General features: G+C 33.4%; 4 protein-coding genes across 5 annotated transcripts in view; 2 read left to right on the top strand and 2 right to left on the bottom strand.

The window, feature by feature from the left end:
- The window catches only part of LOC111323313 (uncharacterized), a 41,636-nt gene that overhangs the window by 13,274 nt on the left and 9,643 nt on the right, over positions 1 to 18,719 (top strand). The gene's annotated exons all lie outside the window — the stretch shown is intronic.
- LOC148722464 (uncharacterized) lies at positions 138 to 17,960 on the bottom strand. Of its 2 annotated transcripts, XM_088734870.1 has the most exons (4): positions 17,224 to 17,960; positions 12,774 to 16,095; positions 6,160 to 6,202; positions 138 to 5,064 (listed from the first exon to the last, which is right to left on the bottom strand). In XM_088734870.1, the coding sequence occupies exon 4, from the start codon at positions 2,413 to 2,415 to the stop codon at positions 139 to 141; it is 2,277 nt and encodes a 758-aa protein (XP_088590996.1). In that variant the 5' UTR covers positions 2,416 to 5,064; positions 6,160 to 6,202; positions 12,774 to 16,095; positions 17,224 to 17,960; the 3' UTR covers position 138. The 2 variants fall into 2 exon arrangements, with proteins under 2 accessions (XP_088590996.1, XP_088590997.1); XM_088734871.1 differs by lacking the exons at positions 12,774 to 16,095; positions 17,224 to 17,960 and having other exon boundaries at positions 6,160 to 6,293.
- On the top strand, positions 5,251 to 6,718 carry LOC148722466 (uncharacterized). The gene has a single exon (XM_088734886.1). The coding sequence runs from the start codon at positions 5,251 to 5,253 to the stop codon at positions 6,511 to 6,513; it is 1,263 nt and encodes a 420-aa protein (XP_088591012.1). The 3' UTR covers positions 6,514 to 6,718.
- LOC148722465 (uncharacterized) lies at positions 11,431 to 14,198 on the bottom strand. Its single transcript, XM_088737046.1, has 3 exons — positions 13,280 to 14,198; positions 12,774 to 12,907; positions 11,431 to 12,663 (listed from the first exon to the last, which is right to left on the bottom strand). The coding sequence occupies exons 1-3, from the start codon at positions 14,196 to 14,198 to the stop codon at positions 11,431 to 11,433; spliced, it is 2,286 nt and encodes a 761-aa protein (XP_088593172.1).

The following is an 18,719-nucleotide window of genomic DNA, read 5'->3' as shown; positions in this document are numbered from 1 at the left end:
CTCGATTATTGCTAATAATTCTCGACTACCGCTTATAAATCTCAATTGTTGTTCATTTATTCCAACTACCAAATAGAGTTATTCTCGAGTATCGGATAGTCTTTTGGACTATCGTGTATACAACTCAACTATCGCGTGTCAAACTCGATACGCTTTTGTCCGCTTTGGCTTGCCATACAAAACTGCTTCTGGATAAATGTACAGTTTGCTATCGAACAACGCATACCACTCATCATAAACTTCAACTGGTATGTCGTTATGATATCCCTTCGAACCATAGATTACAACCCATATATCTAATTTTTGATCATATGCCTGACCTTGTTTAAATTTAACTACAATATCCCACATCAAATAATTTGGTATTGTATTGCTCCATTTAGTCATATGAACAAGGCTTCTAATATGATTTGAAAATCGATTTGATCGTTGTCTTGTAATTGTCTCAACAGAACTTGCAGCAGCCAGAGTTACTGAATTATATTCAATTTTACTGGATTCCCACCATATTTCGCAAACAACTGTGTATTCCGATTTTGCTGCACTGTACATATTGACTCCAAATCTGCTTGAATAATAACCTTTTGATGAATCGAGTTTTAGTTCAAATGGTTTTACCGTTTTATGGAAGTGATGAAAGTCTTTGTTAATCATTAATTTCCCAGTGATATCGTCTTCATCACTAAATTCGTTGCCTACAAGACCATTCATGATATAATCCAGATCATTATTTAAATTGTTACTAATACTATGAGATAATTGGTCGTTCACAGATGTGTCTACATATGTTTTATTACAAAGATCACTTCCAGTTGTTGGTGATGCTGAATTAATTGCTTTATTGTTTCCAAGGTTGAGATTACCAGTCATAGATTGAGAACCATTTCTTAACATAACAGCATTTGAATCTGGCTTTTTTATTATATTTGTGTTAAATGTTGTTGTATCAAGCTTTGCACTCAACCCATTCGTCACAACACTCACATCAGCCTTTTTATTGAGTTCAGTGTTGAACTTATTTAAATTAATAACACTGGTTCCATTAACTGGCTGATCTGAAATGCCTGTTATTTGTCTGTCAAAACCACTAACACTTGTGAAATTTAGAGCCTTTTCAATATTACCACCTTTGGTTTTATCAAGATAATTACTTAAATCAACACTTCCAATATCATGTTTCTTAGCTAATTCAGTGTCAACATACGTTTTATTACATAAATCAGTTCCAGTTGTGGGTGCTGCTGAGTTAATTACTCGTTTATTTCCAACATTAAGGTTACCAGTCATTGTTTGAGAACCATTTAATAGCATGACAGTAGACGAGTCAGGTTTTTTCACTATCTCATTGTTGAATGTTGTAGTGTCTAACTTTTTATTAAGTTCCGATGTGACATAATATTGATTCACAGCTGATGAAGTTTGAGATGGTGTATTGCTTAGACCATTTATTTGCCTGTCAGTACCACTAACACTTGTGAAATTCAAAGCTTTTTCAATATTACCACCTTTGGTTTTATCAAGATAATTACTTAAATCAACACTTCCAATATCATGTTTCTTAGCTAATTCAGTGTCGACATACGTTTTATTACATAAATCAGTTCCAGCTGTTGGTGCTGCTGAATTGATTACTTTTTTATTTCCAACATTAAGGTTACCAGTCATTGCTTGAGAACCATTTAATAGCATGACAGTAGACGAATCAGATTTTTTCACTATCTCATTGTTGAATGTTGTAGTGTCTAACTTTTTATTAAGTTCCGATGTGACATAATATTGATTCACAGCTGATGAAGTTTGAGATGGTGTATTGCTTAGACCATTTATTTGCCTGTCAGTACCACTAACATTTGTGAAATTTAAAGCTTTTTCAATATTACCACCTTTGGTTTTATCAAGATAATTACTTAAATCAACACTTCCAATATCATGTTTCTTAGCTAATTCAGTGTCGACATACGTTTTATTACATAAATCAGTTCCAGCTGTTGGTGCTGCTGAATTGATTACTTTTTTATTTCCAACGTTAAGGTTACCGGTCATTGCTTGAGAACCATCTAAAAGTAATACATCAGTTTTATTAGCTTTATTTACAACAACAGAATTGAGTTTTTGTAAATTGACTACATCTTTGTTATTTGTTGGATCAGCCACATTAATAATCTTGTTGTTTTGCATATCAAGATTACCTGACATGGGTCGTGTTCCATCAGTATGAAGATGATCGTCGGTATAAGCTTTTGTACAAGCATCTTGGTTATCGGTTGGATTTTTCAAGTTCTTAAGTTGTTTGTTTTCCATGTCATAATCGCCAGAAGCAGTCAATTTAAACCCTACACCTGGTAATCCTCGTTGACCTCTTGAAGTACCACTACCAGATGATTTATAATTTAATAATCCATTTGAATAACTCATTATATATATTAATTACATTATACTTTTTCATCAAAGTTCTTTGAAGTAAATTTTTTCATCTTATCAAGATATACGAATGAATAAGGCTCTTGTGTTGCTTTTTGATAACTATCTTTTGGAATTCCAGTTTCTCCACATATCATATTTCTTTCATTTTTGCTTGGAAAATCATAAATACAAAAATGACTGCAGTTCAGTCTTATATCCTTTGGTGTCTTATAGAAACTCTGACTTAAGTAAATAACTGAACAGTTCTTATGTCTTCCTCTGATGAAATATTCAATCAGTGGATTTTGTTTCTTTTCACACACAAAGTCATCAAATATAACAATTTTCTGTGATTCATTATCCATTTCAGTGACAGGAATAATTTCATCATTGCTTACTTCAAGAATTGGGTAACCCACCTCTTCTGAAATAGGCTCAAATGTTTGCATCATATGTTGATATTTTGTTTGTTCAAGGTTTTTAGCATAAAGATATATTTTATCGAAATACAAAAGTCTATAGATCATATCAAGAAGCAAATTAGTTTTACCAGAACCACTTGGACCACAAATAAGCATTCGAAAACATCTATCTGGCATTAATTTATGTGCCTGCTTGAAGTTAACTTTATTGTTATCTTCAACATTGTAATTAGGTATTCTCATTATAATATATACTTATATTATATATGAGTCTTAAAAAATGGCAAAAGTTAGCGAAAAGTAAAACTAATCTTGGAAACCAAATCAATAGAGTTCATGATGCTATTAAGAAAACTAACATCAACCAACAAACAAACCAGACATTATTTAAACAAATGTTTGAACCAGTGACTGGTAAATTAGATGAAGTTATTGAAAGTAATTTGAATACACCTCCAATTAGAAAAAAATCAAAGAAAAAAGGTAAAACTCCACACATTGATTATTACCCGGAAGTGGATCCGTTTGAAGGTATGGATGTAGAGGGTCTTTTAGATGATGATCGTGGATATGAACCATATGATGAAAAACAAATTCCAATATCACCACCACCTTATGCTTATAAGGAACCACCAGCAGTGGTGCGAAAAGTTAAGCCTAATGATGGTGATCAATCATTCGGTGAAATGTTGGATTCATTTGAAGAACCACCAGAGTATGACTATGAAGAAGACATTGACTATGGCCTACAAGATTCAGATGCCGCAAACATGATTTTAGATGATCTCAATGTAATTAATTATGATGATCTTGATAAAAGTTTATCAGAAATACCTAGTGAAATAGGTAAAAGAACAAAATTAACCCGAATCATTAAATACGCTGAATCTCGAAGGAATCAATTAAAAGGATATAAAAGTGATGTTACCAAAAGATATAATAAAGGTGAAATAAATGATGCAGAAAAGCAATTAGAAAATAGGAAAATCGATATAAGACGCTCTGTGTTAAACAAATATATCTCAGATAATAAGAAAAAGTTAAAGACTATTCAAGGTTCAGGTGTTCATTTTTACAATAATCCCAAACAGCTTGTGAAACAACTCGAACTCATCATTGGTGAAATGATAGCCGGCAATAATAGTATTAAAATGAGAAACACAGGTCAAGCCATTCTTTATACTCTCTTGAAGACATCAGTCATAAACAAGAAACAATACACAAAAATGTTCAATACTTATTTCAAAATATAATGTAACCATATCATATAATGGAGGAAGAAATTGTTTTGACAAGTTATAACAATAAATCTGGAAAAAACAAACCATCAGATTTTACAACTCGTTTTGTTCAACCTATAACTCTTGACAAAAATCGTCAGTATGTTATTGGTCTTAACAGAATTATAAACATGAGTTTCACATGGTTCAATGTCAACAGTTCACTCAATAACCAGAAGCTTAAATATAGTAAAGATAACGGTACATCTTTCACTGAAATCGAACTACCAGCCGGTGTATGGAAATATGAAGATTTCGACAATTACATTCAATCTCTAACAGAAGACAATAACACTTATCCCATAACATTAGAATTTGATAAAACAATTTTTAGAGTTGAAATAACACTGGCTAATAATTATCAACTTGATCTTCGAGAGAGTAACTTTAATGAACTTATTGGATTCAATAAAGCATTACTTACATCAGGAACCCATGTTGGTGCAAAAGTTCCCAATATATCACAAGATACTGATCTTCTAAACATTCATTGTGATCTTATTAATGAAAGCATGGTTGACGGCCAAGAAACAGACATAATCTACAGCTTCAGTACAAGTGTAATCCAACCATCATATAGTTTCACTCTTGAACCACAGAGAGTCACTTTTAGTCCAGTAAACAAAAGCAGAATATCAACCATTCGTATTTATATCACTGATGGAAAACGAAGAATTATTGATTTGAATGGGCAAGACACAGCTTTTTCACTATTGTTAAAACCACTCAATTAATATAACTAATTAATATAATGAGATTGATTGAATACAAAAAAATTTATCATCCAAAATTGGGTCGTTTTGTCTATAAACACAAGGGTTCTGGTATCATTATTGATAATTTATTTAAACCAATAAAAGCCATATTCAAATCAGTTGTTAAACCATTTGCTAAAAAAACTCTTGATGCAGGTGTTTCACATGCTGGAGAACGTCTTGGAAAAGCTGTTTCTCAAAAATCTGGTGATTATATAATGAAAAAATTACATTCAATACGAAACACAAAACCAACAGAACCAAAACAAGAGAGTTCTGTTACAAAACCAAAACCAAAACAAGAAGAATCAACAGACATGATTCTAAATCGACTGATAAGTGGTGATGGAATAAGACGTAAAAAATAAAATAATCTAACATATAAATATAATGTTTAGAACAAGTGAATATTTACAACGAAACGAATTAACTCGAATACAACTCCATAATGTTATTAGCAGCCCAGCTAATAATAATGCCCAATCTAAAGCTGATTACAAATTCACCGTCAACGATCGAAGTAGTTTTTTCGATTGGTATAATGCTTACTTTGAGGTCCAGTTTCAAGTTCAAAAGCTAGCTGATGGTACTGCTTTCGGAGCAGATCGAGTGTCAGTAATCAACGGTGCTCATTCACTTATTCAACATATGACTATTAAAAGTGGAGGCAAAATGGTTTACGATACGGATAATCTTCATAAAGTAGTCAACTTGAAAAATTTGATTGAATACAGTGATGATTTCTCAAGAAGCGTTGCCAAGAACAGTCTGTGGTACCTTGATACAGATTACAGAATTGCTAATGCAAATCAAAACGGTGGATTTGAAGCTCGACGATTGTTAACAACTGGAAACAATGATGTAAACGTAATCATTCCTCTCAACCGTTATTCATTTTTCGAAGAGCTTGAAGATCGTATGTTACCACCAATGCAATTACAGTTTACTTTAACTTTGTTAAGTGACGCAAATCTCATCCAAAAACTGGCTGCTGTTGATGATGGTCATGTGGTTATTGATCGATTTTATTTATGGGTTCCACGATTGATTCCAAAAGACAGTCTTTATCAACAGTTTCTATCAAACTTTATGAAAGTTAATAAGTGGACTTATAATCAAGAAATGTTCCAAAAATCAGCTGGTACTAGATCATCAGGCTTTTTTCAAATCAGTCCATCCATCGATAATGTAAAACATGTATTTGTCTATTTACAGAGAAATAAAGACAATAATGATGAATTGAATCCATATGAATATGACACTTTCAACATTAACGCTGATCGTGGAAATGGTTCTTACCTTACAACTTGTCGTTTAGAATATGGCAATGGTGTATTTTATCCTGAAGTGGAATACGATAGCGAATCCAAAGTAAGAATATTCAATGATTTGATGAGTTATGCAATGCGTAAGAACGATTATAATTCAGGTACACAACTCAATCTAAGCAATTTCAACTCTCTTTTTGGAGTCATTTACTTCGATCTCACTTTTCAAACTGAAAAGGTTACAAGAGATCCCAAACAGCTTGTTTTCAGATACAAACTGAATGCACAAGCAGCTGCTGATAGTGTTTTTACAGTTAATGCTGTTGTACTCTATGAACAAGAAGTTATAATAAACAAAGTTGGAAATGAACTGTTGATTGTCTAAGACTATAATTGAATAGACTGTTGTACTCTATGACCAAGAAGTTATAATAAACAAAGTTGGAAATGAACTGTTGATTGTCTAAGACCACAATTGAATAGACTCCCCAGCTAAATGACCTGACACCATTAATTAAATATGTTAAATATAATATGAATTGTATAACATATAATTATAATGGTACAGTTATTTGAAATCGATGTAAAACTATCACCAAATCAAAAAAAGAATTTGAGTAAAGCATATCATAACAAACAGTCAATAACATTGAGATTATCCTCAAACTCATTAAGTGGAAATGATAGACTCTTAGTTCCAAAAACAGTTATGAACAGATTACAAAAAAGTAAACAAATGAAAAAAGGTATGGATATAAAATTATCAAAAACAAACATTAGAAACCAAATTGGAGGCAGCCTTTTAACATCAATACTCGCTATGGGAAAAAGTCTTTTGCCAACCATTGGAAAAACATTAGGTCTTTCTGCTTTGGCTGGATTGGCTTCAGAAGGTGCTTCTCAAGTTGTTAAATCAATTTCTGGATCAGGTTTTCTCATACCACAGAATAAAATAGATCAACTCATTAAATACAAACATTTATTAAGTGAAAAACAGAAAAAGGACATTCTCAATGCTTTACAAAGTGGACACGGTGTTTATATCATACCAACAGAGACTCAACAAGGAGGAGCTATTGGGACTATCCTTGCTTCAATTGGTATTCCATTGGCTATTGACTTTGTTAAGAATTTATTTTCTGGTGGATCAGCTCCTAGATTAGGCCCACCACCTCCATTTATTGGTAATTGGCCAAATGGTAGAACTTATGGCAGAGGTAAAAAAAAAAAACAAAATTCCATAAAATAATCCCTTTAACAAACTTTGATCTACTTGAATGGTGCAAATATCTGAAAATTCCAATCAACAATGTTCTAAGCAGAGATGAAAAGGTTCCTCACAATCACAAACAAGCACTTTTCATTTACAATCTCGAACCATCTTACATGTCAGGATCACATTGGGTAACAACTTTTGTTAAGGATAATGTCATCAATTACTTCGATTCATTTGGAATGCCACCGTTTCAAGAAATGGTTAATCATGCTAAAAAGAAGAATATCACTTTATTACATCAAAACAATCAAATTCAAAACATTAAAACATCAACTTGTGGATACTTTTGTTTGTATTTCTTAAATGAGATGAACAAAGGTAAATCATATTTCGATCTTCTACAAGTGTTTGATATACATGACACTATGAAAAATGAAAGATTCATCGCAAAGTATTTTAATTTAATATAAGTTATTTATATATGAAGTCTTATTGTGTAAAACAGAAAAAAGTTACTGAATGTGCCCCAGGAAGTGAAAGATATGAACCAACAAAAAATGGTAGAATGATGTTGAAATGTATTTGTTCAGACTGTGGTAAAACTAAAACAAAGTTTGTGGGTGGATCATTGTTTGATGTAGGAAACAGTCATTCAATAGGTGAAATGGTTTTCAAAGGATTGGCCAACAGTGGTGCTTATCTTGCCCGAAAAGGTGCTGCAAAAACTATCAAATCAGATTATGCCAAGAGTAAAATCAAACAAACAGCCAACAAATATCTCGATCAAGCTCTTGACAGTTTCACCAATGATCTGAGTAAAAAGATAAGTGGAGGAAACATTGATTATTCGCAATGGGTTCCAATGGAAATGTATTCACCTCAAGGTGTTCATGATCCAACTAATCCACTTTACCAAGGAGGCGCTGTTGATATTCATAAACTCATCGGTAAATTACCTAAACCAAAAAGTGGTTGGACTCTTCCGGGTCATAAATACACAGGACCTTATAACGATCTTAACAAACAAGTCAAATATAATCCCACAACCGGTGAAATATTAGAAATATATGATAAACCCACTGGAAAGACTGATGCAATTGCTATGCAGCATGATGTTGATTACAGTGTTTGTAAAGGTGATAAAAAATGCAAAAATATAGCTGATCGTAAAATGGTTAAAGCATTAGACGCAGTACCATGGAATGAGCGTCAATGGGGCCATTGGCTAGCTAGAAATGTCATCAATACAAAACAGAAATTAGGTCTTGGTGTGAGACAAAAAAACGTGAAAAGCCGTCGAGTGAAATAAATTGGCAAGTCAAATTAGCAAATGAATTACACAAACCCATCAAACGTAAATTCACTTGGCGGCGTATAATTGTAAACCACATCGATGAAATATGGACAGCAGATTTGGTTGAAATGCAGAAATTCAGTAAATGGAACAAAGGCTATCGATATCTTCTCATGGTTATTGATGTATTCAGTAAATACGGTTGGATTGAACCTTTGAAAGACAAGAAGGGTGAATCAATCACTGAAGCGTTTAAAAGAATATTCAAAGAAGGAAGAAAACCAAAGTTCCTATGGACTGACAAGGGCAAAGAATTTTATAATAAACATGTTGAAGAATTGTTGGATAAAAATAGTGTTAAATTGTATTCAACCGAAAATGAAGAGAAATCGTCTGTTGCCGAACGATGGAATAGAACGATTAAAAACAAGATGTGGAAACAGTTTACTATCCAAGGCAATACTCAATATCTCGACATTTTACCGAAAATTCTAAGTCAGTACAATAACACCAAACATAAATCAATAAAAATGACACCAACAGAAGCGTCTAATAAAAAGAACGAAGGAATAGTTTATTTTAATCTCCACGGTGATGACAATATCTTAACATCATCAAAACAACGTATACCGAAATATGAAATCGGTGATAAGGTTCGAATATCAAAGTATAAAAGACAAGTATTCGATAAAGGCTACACTCCAAATTGGACAGAAGAGATATTTATTATCGACAAGATACAGTACACGAATCCAATCACTTATCGATTGTGAGATTTGAACAACGAAGAAATCAAAGGAAGCTTCTATGAACCTGAATTATTGAAAGCCAAACAAGAAATATTTCGAATCGATAAAGTAATAAAGAGAGATTATAAAAATAAACGAGCTTTGGTTAAATGGAAGGGATATAATAATGATTTCAACAGTTGGGTTTCTTTCAAGGATTTACAAGCTATCTAGGTTGCGTGCAGACTATGTGGCACACATATCATGAATGACAATGAACCTGTGGCACACATATCATGAATGACAATGAACCTGTGGCACACATATCATGAATGACAATGAACCTGAACGCATGCGCAGACACTTTTTGTCATTCTGTCCCACATGGATGAGTCTACCATTACGGTTTCATATATATACCTAAACCAACTTTTATGGAAATAACCACGTTAAGACATCTATGGTCGTGGTCTGCACTTGGAGTACTTGTACGTAGGCCGGCACAGCTGTGCCGTGATGTCATATGTTGATTGGTTGAGTTAATTGTATGTAGGCCGGCACAGCTGTGCCGCGAATGTCGCATGTTGATTGGTTGAGTTAAATGTATGTAGGCCGGCACAGCTGTGCCGCGAATGTCGCATGTTGATTGGTTGAGTTAAATGTATGTAGGCCGGCACAGCTGTGCCGCGAATGTCGCATGTTGATTGGTTGAGTTAATTGTATGTAGGCCGGCACAGCTGTGCCGTGATGTCATATGACGTCATATGCTGTGACGTCATAGGAGAATCATACATCGGATTGAAATTTAAGATAATTATGTTTCAAAACGTGGTAATCAATAAAATCAATTATTTGGTTGAAATCATTGCTTACAATGTAATTATCTTTGTCCTCAACTCTCTTTCTGAATTGTACCTGTTCAGGTCTCATTTCAATCTTTTTACCCGGTCTCTTTAATTCACAGTAAATGGCCTTTTCATTATGAATAATGATGATAAGATCAGTGATTCCTTTATGATACACCTTTTGCATCTTTTTATTACGACTTAGAAACTCCCCGAAAGTATGAACAATGAGAACATGTGGGTTATTCTCATAATGTTTAAAAACAGACATCATAAGATCGTATTCAGACATTATACTATATCATTATACTAAATTGTAATGCCCGTATGCGTAACTATTGATACCATCCTTGAGAATATATCGTTTATCATCAAAGCAACTTAATGATACTTTATTTAATTCATAACTACAGATTTCATGTTCGTTACTACGGATGGTTTTCATCTTGTGATGCATTTGTTTTGAATTGAATAAAACATCTTTGTAATTTTCATGTTTGATGTCTTTTTTAATCACGTTCTTCTTAACACCTTTCGCTGTACGACTGCCTTGATTATTATTCTTAATGTAACTATACATCTTCGATCTCAGACCAATAAATTCAACTACTGGAACTCCGGCAGCTTCATCTTTCATTTTACCAATCACTTTCTTGTTCTTTTTGTAAAAGTATGGAGAGTTTTCAGGATAATCACTGTTATCAAACATATGTCTATCCTTCTGGAAGTCTTTGTATACATCGTCCGCTTCAATTTCATAAGTCAGTGAATCAGTGTCTGTAAATAATAACTTTGCTTTATTTCCATATTTTTGTTTGATGTAAACATAATGGAAATTATACATCAAAGTCTTTGAAAGATCAAGAATACACATACCAATATAAGCTGGTCTGTTTAAAGTTAATGTTTCTTTGATTTTGTGTACAGCAACCAGATTCTCATTGAATATTTTACTTGACACAAATGTTGGTCTAGATGCTAATTTCAACAACTTATTCTTGTCAGTGATGAGTCTTACATCAACACGCTTTCTAAGATTTTCCATCGTCTTTCCAAATACAGAATTATTCATTAATTTGAAAAAGTCTTTCTCGAAAGCATTCTTAGCTTGAGTTCTCTTTTGTGTATTAAAGTCGATGTATTGTTTTAACCAGGGTGACTGATTAAATTCAAGCGCTCTATGGATAGTTTTTAATTTCATTCCAAGATCGAGATATAACTAAAGATTTCGGTAATGCAGAACGTATTTCTCTTTGTTTGACAATGTTGGAATCAATTTTGATACAAGACCTGTTGATATGTTAAATTTCTCTGCGATTTGTTTACTGTATGGTGACAACATGTCTGGCGTGACTTTAATCTTTTCTGGTGCTAATGGATAATCATTATGCAAATCATGTAACTCTTTTGGGTATTCAAGATCAACTTCTAGTATCAATCCCTTTTTACTATTTTCTTTATATGAATCAAGGTTGAGTTTATCAATCTTCTTCCATTTGAATCCACCAGTCGGAAGGTATTGTGACATAGCCCAACCATACAGATTATTTGCGTCAAGGTACATAATATACTTTGATGGTTCATTTTCATTGTAATCGTTCATGTATTGGTTGTTTGCTTTTCCATATCGATTCGCAATATAACTTGTACCACCTCTCATTCCTTTTTCAATAAACTGAAACATATCAATATCAGTCATTAATTCAAGTTTTATATTAGTCATTTTCAACATAGCGTCCCAAGATAGTCCAGGGCTTGTGAAATAGTGACAAGGGTCGAGTTTATAATATTGTTGACAAGTTTGTCTGAAGTTTTCAAACACATCAGCCAACAACAATATGTCAGATTTGAGGTATAAATCATGATAATCACCCATTGTTTTTAACTTGAATTTTTTCCATACATTCTGAGCATGTTTGTAATCATCATCTGAGATATGTTCATTATTCAGTATGCTGTAAAATTCGTCTTTTATTGGTAATTCTGTCTCATCGAATTTATCAAAGCTATCCATGTAATCATAAGGGTAAACACCTTTTCTAGTCATGAGCTCGAATTTGGTTTTCTTAAATTGTTCTGAGGTATATTTGAAAGCTTCTTTAGGCAGATTGTTGACTAGTTTATCAAGACTAGAACTCATGAACTGAAAACTGTCGATGAAAGTGAGATTATTTCCAAGCATGAAAGCCATATACTTTTCCATGTTATTTGGAATTACGTTAATGTTCATTTCACATTCTTCTCCTTTCTTGTTTGTATATCTGTTGTTTTTAACAATCTCTCCAATTTCTTGCATAATGAAATGTGAATCGTAACCTCTCAGATTATGAAATATCACAGGTATTTTATCACTGATCCGAAAATTCAAATTACAGTCTTGATGAGCTGAGCCTCTGAATTTTCCAGTGATGTGACAATGATCTCTCACTCTAATATCTTCATTGGTATACTTCTGTTCACAAATATGGCATGTATCAGTGTTTTGAAATTTTTTTTCATCTTCTTCAGTCATTTTAAGCGTTTGTTAAATTTGGATTTGATAATCTTTTTACAATATCTTACCTCTTCAAGCATGTGTTCCATGAATTTATAAACAGCTTTCTCGCCACGATATATTTGAATAGGTTTCGTATACTTGTCATCGTAAGTGCAAACAACTTTGTAGCCATATCCACAGTCAGTATGTTTTTGATAAGCTTCAGTGAAAGATTTTACATCAGTTTGTTGACAACCTTGGACTTTTTCAGTTATTGCTTCAAAGTCAGCGTAGATTACAAATGGAAGTGGTAGTTGCTTATGATGATTATTGAATTTTAATATGTTGTGGTCTTAAGTCGGCATCTTAACAGCTTGGACTCCATTGATTAGGAGACAATTAGCTTTGTGGTCAGTTAAAACTCTTTCAGAACTAAAACACTGTAAACAATACATACAGAAGTGCTTTCTCGCTTTATGTTTAGTTTGGCTATACATAAACCTATTAAAATCTTTAATTAGTATGTAATGTGAATTCTTATTTTCTTCTGTTATTAATAAAAGATTCATATGATTTTTATTCATTTCCTTACTGATGTATATTGGGTATTTTTCTTTATTCTCATAGCCAAATACGTTGACGTTGATTTTATTTTGTTTTTCAATCTTGTTGATTTGATTAATAGTCACCGGAAATTCAATTCCTGTGTAATCTAATTTCTCAACAAAAGCTCTGTCAACTTTTTTGATCCTCTCAGGATACTTCTCTTGTGGATTTAAGTGTCTTATATGGCACCAGCGGAAACATTCATTATCTGTATTTTTTAGATTGATCAAACCTTTCATATGATGCCTAAGTTCTGATGGAAGCTCAATGTAAGATGAACCTTTGGTTGGATTATATTTCACAATATTTATGTAGTGATTATCAACTGATTGAATACGCCAACCAGATCCTTCAGAAATCCATTGTGTGATTTGTAATGTTATATGTTCTTCTGTTAATTTTAAAGAGTCTACTATTTCTGTTCCATTTATTATTGTTTGGGGTTTGCTATTAAAGTATGCCGTTTTTGTTTGAACTTCATCACCAATATGTTTCTCAAAGGTAATTTTCATCGTCTCTGTGAATTTGAAACCTTTCATTTTGCCTAATACCTTTTTAAGATATTTACCAACAGCTAATCTTATGCTTTGCATTTGAAGTAATGGATCTTTATCATTTTTTATGTTTATTTCATATGATTTAGTATATCCTTTCAAGGCCTTATTTGTCTCATTGATTTTTGTTCTTGGTAGAGGAACAGGGTTTTTTGTTCTTGGTAGAGGAATAGGTGGTTTGATAATGTTTTCTTCATAATCTTGAGCCATCTGTTTCACATTTTTGAACTGTGGAGCGAATTTAAATTTACGCTTCAATGTTTTGGGCTGATATTTTGGAACAGGTCTTAAATTCATGATTATTTCAACCAGTTGATCTTTTGTCAGATTCTGTAATTTGTTTCTATTCATGCCTATATATTGGTTAGATAATTTTTGTTTCATTTGATTTTGTGTATTCAATATTTCAAAAGTTTCCTTCATATTTTGTAAACGCGAATTTTCTTTAAGTGTATTTTGATTTTCTGTATTCAATATTTCCATAATTTCCTTCATATTTTGTGAACGTGAATTTTCTTTAAGTGTATTTTGATTTTCTATTTTGTTTAGAATTTCCATAATTTCCTTCATATTTTGTGAACGTGAATTTTCTTTAAGTGTATTTTGATTTTCTGTATTCAATCTCCTGAGAGGTTATTATCCACCTTAGTACCGCGTGGTTGACCTCGAATGGGGCGGATTAGTTCATTTTCGCCATTTAAATTACTGAAATAATAGGCTATTGTTTGAGAATCACGTATGATTTCCTTCAACCAATCATAGGATGATAAATATGAAGTGTTTTCATTATAAATTTTGTGAGTAAAATATTTTAGCAATCTTTGCTCAAGAAGTTTACTCACAAGTTTTACTTTAATTTTTATGATAAATATTTTACTCACAAAATTTATAATGATGGAAATCATGAGAAAAATGAAAATCGAAAAAACCAAAATACACTTAAAGAAAATTCACGTTAACAAAATATGAAGGAAATTATGGAAATTCTAAACAAAATAGAAAATCAAAATACACTTAAAGAAAACTCACGTTAACAAAATATTTTAGCAATCTTTACTCAAGAAGTTTACTCACAAGTTTTATTTTGTGAGTAAAATATTTTAGCAATCTTTACTCAAGAAGTTTACTCACAAGTTTTACTTTGATTTTTATGCTAAATATTTTGTTAACGTTAGTTTTCTTTAAGTGTTTTTTTATCAAACTTGTGAATAATTAGGGTTGATGGTAATACAAAACAGTTTGATAGAGCTTCATTTTTCACTATTTCTGGTTATATAGAGGGTGAAAACCAAGTCGCCCTGAGCCTACCGAAAATGAATCGCTGCGAATTGGTTGAAGAATGATATAAATTGCTTTGGTAAAGCTTGATTTTTTACCATTTTTGGTTTTATAGAGGGTGAAAATCAAGTCGTCCTGAGCCTATCGAAAATGAATCGCTGCGAATCGGTTGAAGAATGATATAAATTGCTTTGGTAAAGCTTGATTTTTTACCATTTTTGGTGTTTTGGTCTGAGAGCCCCAAGTCCTATACTACTGTAATGGGTAAATGGAGGAGTCCTCCCGAATAGAAGGTGTCGTTTTTCCATGTCTAAACTCTTTTTGCTACAATCCTTGATGTACAGAAACAAAGCTTAACTTTGGCCGCCAAGTGAGAAAGTCTATTGCTGGGTTTAATTTAAGATCCTTCAAGTTTTCCCTTTCGGGAGTTATAAAGACCACTACCTTGTTGTTACTGGATTTCCTGATGGCTTTTAAGTGTCAAGTTATTTCTACATTTTTTTTTCAGTTTGAAAATATGAATTACAAGCTCATTCCCACGTAAATAAATTTGTAACTTTACAGTCATTCGAATGTTTTGAATTGCTCATGTAATTTAAGACTATACTGGATTCATCATCATTTCAATAAGGTCGGTAAAAGCCGGTTAGGCAACACACCAACCCCTAGCAAAATGCAAACATAAAAATTACATTCTACAATGTAAACAATACAGAATAAAAAAAATAACTAGATAAATTGATGTGCTGAGGAGCTAATTCTAGTCTTTAACAGTTCTTGGGAAAAAGGAAACCTGAACATATCTTTCTTACAGTGAGGTTCATGAAGCATAACCCTATGGCTACTCTTGGTACGGGTCTATTACTAAAATTTAATAAGGCACTAATCTTCATATCAACTAAACCATGAATGACTCGTCTCACCCCAGTAATCACCATTGCCTTTGGAAAAAAACTGGAGCATAGGCTGCCTACAAATAGATCAGGTATGTTGATCAGTACTTTGACTGCAAAGCTGAGCCAACAAAGTCAGTCACACAATAGTCAAGATCAACATGGAAGTCAGCAGATGTTGATCATGTACACTGTTCATAGCAGTTGACAGATTCCCGACCAGCACATTCTTCCCTTTGTACTTCTATTTGAAGTTGGTTTGAAGAATAAAATCACAGATCTTGACATTCAGTTCAATGTAAATCAAGAATTAGACATGAAAGATATAAATGGGATCACTTAGTAGTTCCTCATCGTCATATGATAGTTTGGATTTTTTAGGTCTTCTCAATTTCTGAAATTTTCAGGAAGAATATACGACTGCAGTTCATTCAGTCGTTTGAGAACCTTGACCGGCTGCTGTTCTGATAACCCGCAGAGCACACACAGTAACACGAAACAAAAAAAGTTTACAGTTCTTGCCAAAATACTTCTTCATTGTAAACTTAGATCAAAAGATCGCGAAAATGTTCGTTTCGTGATACATTTCCCTTCCTTTAGTGCCGTTTCATTTATTTTTGCGATCTTTAAAGATCGTGTGCTCAGAGGTTCAACTTGAGGTTTATAACCTAAATTCTAGTTTTGAAAGACTCCATTTCGATTGCTGCCAATTTCTATATTTCTGCAATCTTTTGAGTGCTGATTTATCTGTGAATATGAAAATTTCGACGTGAGAGTAAGGAATTTCGTCCATAAGATATCGTCTGTGGCTTATACTTAAGCAGCCATTTTGAATTCTTGTTTACCAATTTTCAAACCACGTGACCACCTATTGATTAATCACTAAGCGGATCCTTAATAAGCACATGTTACCATTTGATTGTATGAGACAAAGTCCTATAACCAATAGTTGTATAAAGTAACAAACTGCATGCCCAAGGACCTTACTCGATAAATTATTCATGGTGTTGCAAAACTATTAAACCATAATATAGGTTTGTAAATCGATTTATTCAAAGGTAAATTTTCACCGCTACGTTATTTTGGATAATAATCGTGGACATGTAACGGTGCTCAAGCGAGTTTCACGAGGCACATGGAAACTAAAAGCTTTGGGAAAGCAAAAATAGAACAAAATGAAAAAACTTTACTCTGGTCAACCTCACCTGAAACGAGTACTGCGATAAGACCACTCTCCTGCGCTTTATGGCTGGATGTTTACGGCCCGTTTAACTCTACTTAAGGCAGATTTAAAATGAGTTGTCGCCTCAAAGCCAGGTTTTGAAAAGAACGTATGCTGGACCTCCAAGCTGCCGCAGTTGGATGGGTAAGAGTAGCATCTGTTGTGCCATTTGCTTAATTTTCAACTTCAAGGGTGAGTTCATTCGCCCTACAAATTGCTTCCAAAAACGATTCTGTGTTGCACGAGTCGGTTACACTAAGGTCGAAGGTATCAGCTGTCACGAGAGCTTTTTCTGTCGTGATCCGGGAAACATATTTTGATCCAAGAGAAATATGCCCATTGAATTTCCTCGAGCCATCTTCTAAATATACACCAAGAACTATGTTCACGAGGTACAGAGCTTTTTGCGGCCATTTTACGGTTACCGCATGTGTGTCATTGTGGAGAAAACCGCGTACCTGTGTGCGGGCTCAAATGTGCGGGATTATAGTGAGAAACTTCAATAATGTGCTTCTTAGAGTACAAATAATGCGCGAGACGAGTATAAATATTTGTACAACAGAAATATACGCGAAATTCGCCCGCACTGAAGTGACAATTTGGCGTGTTGGATAATAAATCTTTAATTAAACGTTTTGTTGTGTAGTATCGCTGAGCATTTTTAGTCATTATTTGTATTTTGACTCGCCCTAGCCCTACGGGCTCGTCAAAATACTGCACAACTCGTAAAAATACTCAGCGATACTACACAACAGAAAATCTAATATGGTATATTTATTATCCAACTGTGCTTCGTAGAGTACAAATAACGGGCGAGACGAGTACAAATATCACGCGATATTTGTACTCCAGAAATATCCGCGAAATTCGCCCGCACTGAAATAACAATTTGGCGTGTTGGATCATAAATCTCTTCTAAGACGTTTTGTGTGTAGTATCGCTGAGTATTTTTATTTGTTATTCATGGTCCGCGGAGGGGGAGGGGCTGGTAGGGCCGCGGCCCAACCACTTTTTTGTGCCCAGCCCCCACTTTTTGCGCTAAAAAGAAAAATAATTAGAACAAAAAAAAAGACTTGAAACGGTATCTTCACTAATGCCGATCTATAAAGAGCAACAAATACTGGATAAAGTATGCAAAGTCACACGACAGAAGTAAAAAACTGTGATTTCATTCCTTTTTTCGATTTTCAATATGAAAAAAATATTTTCAATTGTCAGCCCTCCCACTTTAAACCTTGCTCCGCGGCCGCGCGGTCTCTGTTATTTGAGTTTTGACGAGCCCAGAAATATACGCGAAATTCGCCCGCACTGAAATAACAATTTGGCGTGGTGGATAATAAATCTCTTATTAAACGTTTTGCTGTGTAGTATCGCTGAGTATTTTCACTCGTTATTTGTATTTTGACGAGCCGTCAAAATACGGCGCAACTCGTAAAAATACTCAGCGATACTACACAACAAAACATCTAATAAGATATA

The sequence above is a fragment of the Stylophora pistillata genome, chromosome 10 (assembly GCF_964205215.1).
Source record: "Stylophora pistillata chromosome 10, jaStyPist1.2, whole genome shotgun sequence".
Classification (NCBI taxonomy): Eukaryota; Metazoa; Cnidaria; class Anthozoa; order Scleractinia; family Pocilloporidae; genus Stylophora; species Stylophora pistillata.
The sequence above is the reverse complement of the archived record's forward strand: the minus strand, read 5'-3'. Positions and strand labels throughout refer to the sequence as shown.

Excerpts from the sequence above, each read along its gene's own strand:
- LOC148722464 (XM_088734870.1), bottom strand. The coding sequence starts at position 2,415 with ATGAGTTATTCAAATGGATTATTAAATTATAAATCATCTGGTAGTGGT.
- LOC148722466 (XM_088734886.1), top strand. The coding sequence starts at position 5,251 with ATGTTTAGAACAAGTGAATATTTACAACGAAACGAATTAACTCGAATA.
- LOC148722465 (XM_088737046.1), bottom strand. The coding sequence starts at position 14,198 with ATGAATAGAAACAAATTACAGAATCTGACAAAAGATCAACTGGTTGAA. Across the intron at positions 12,908-13,279 it reads AAAATACCCAATATACATCA|CTTATCAAAAACATACTGAC; the intron begins GTAAGGAAATGA and ends CTTTCACTGAAG. Across the intron at positions 12,664-12,773 it reads TGGAACACATGCTTGAAGAG|AAGTATACCAATGAAGATAT; the intron begins GTAAGATATTGT and ends ATTTGTGAACAG.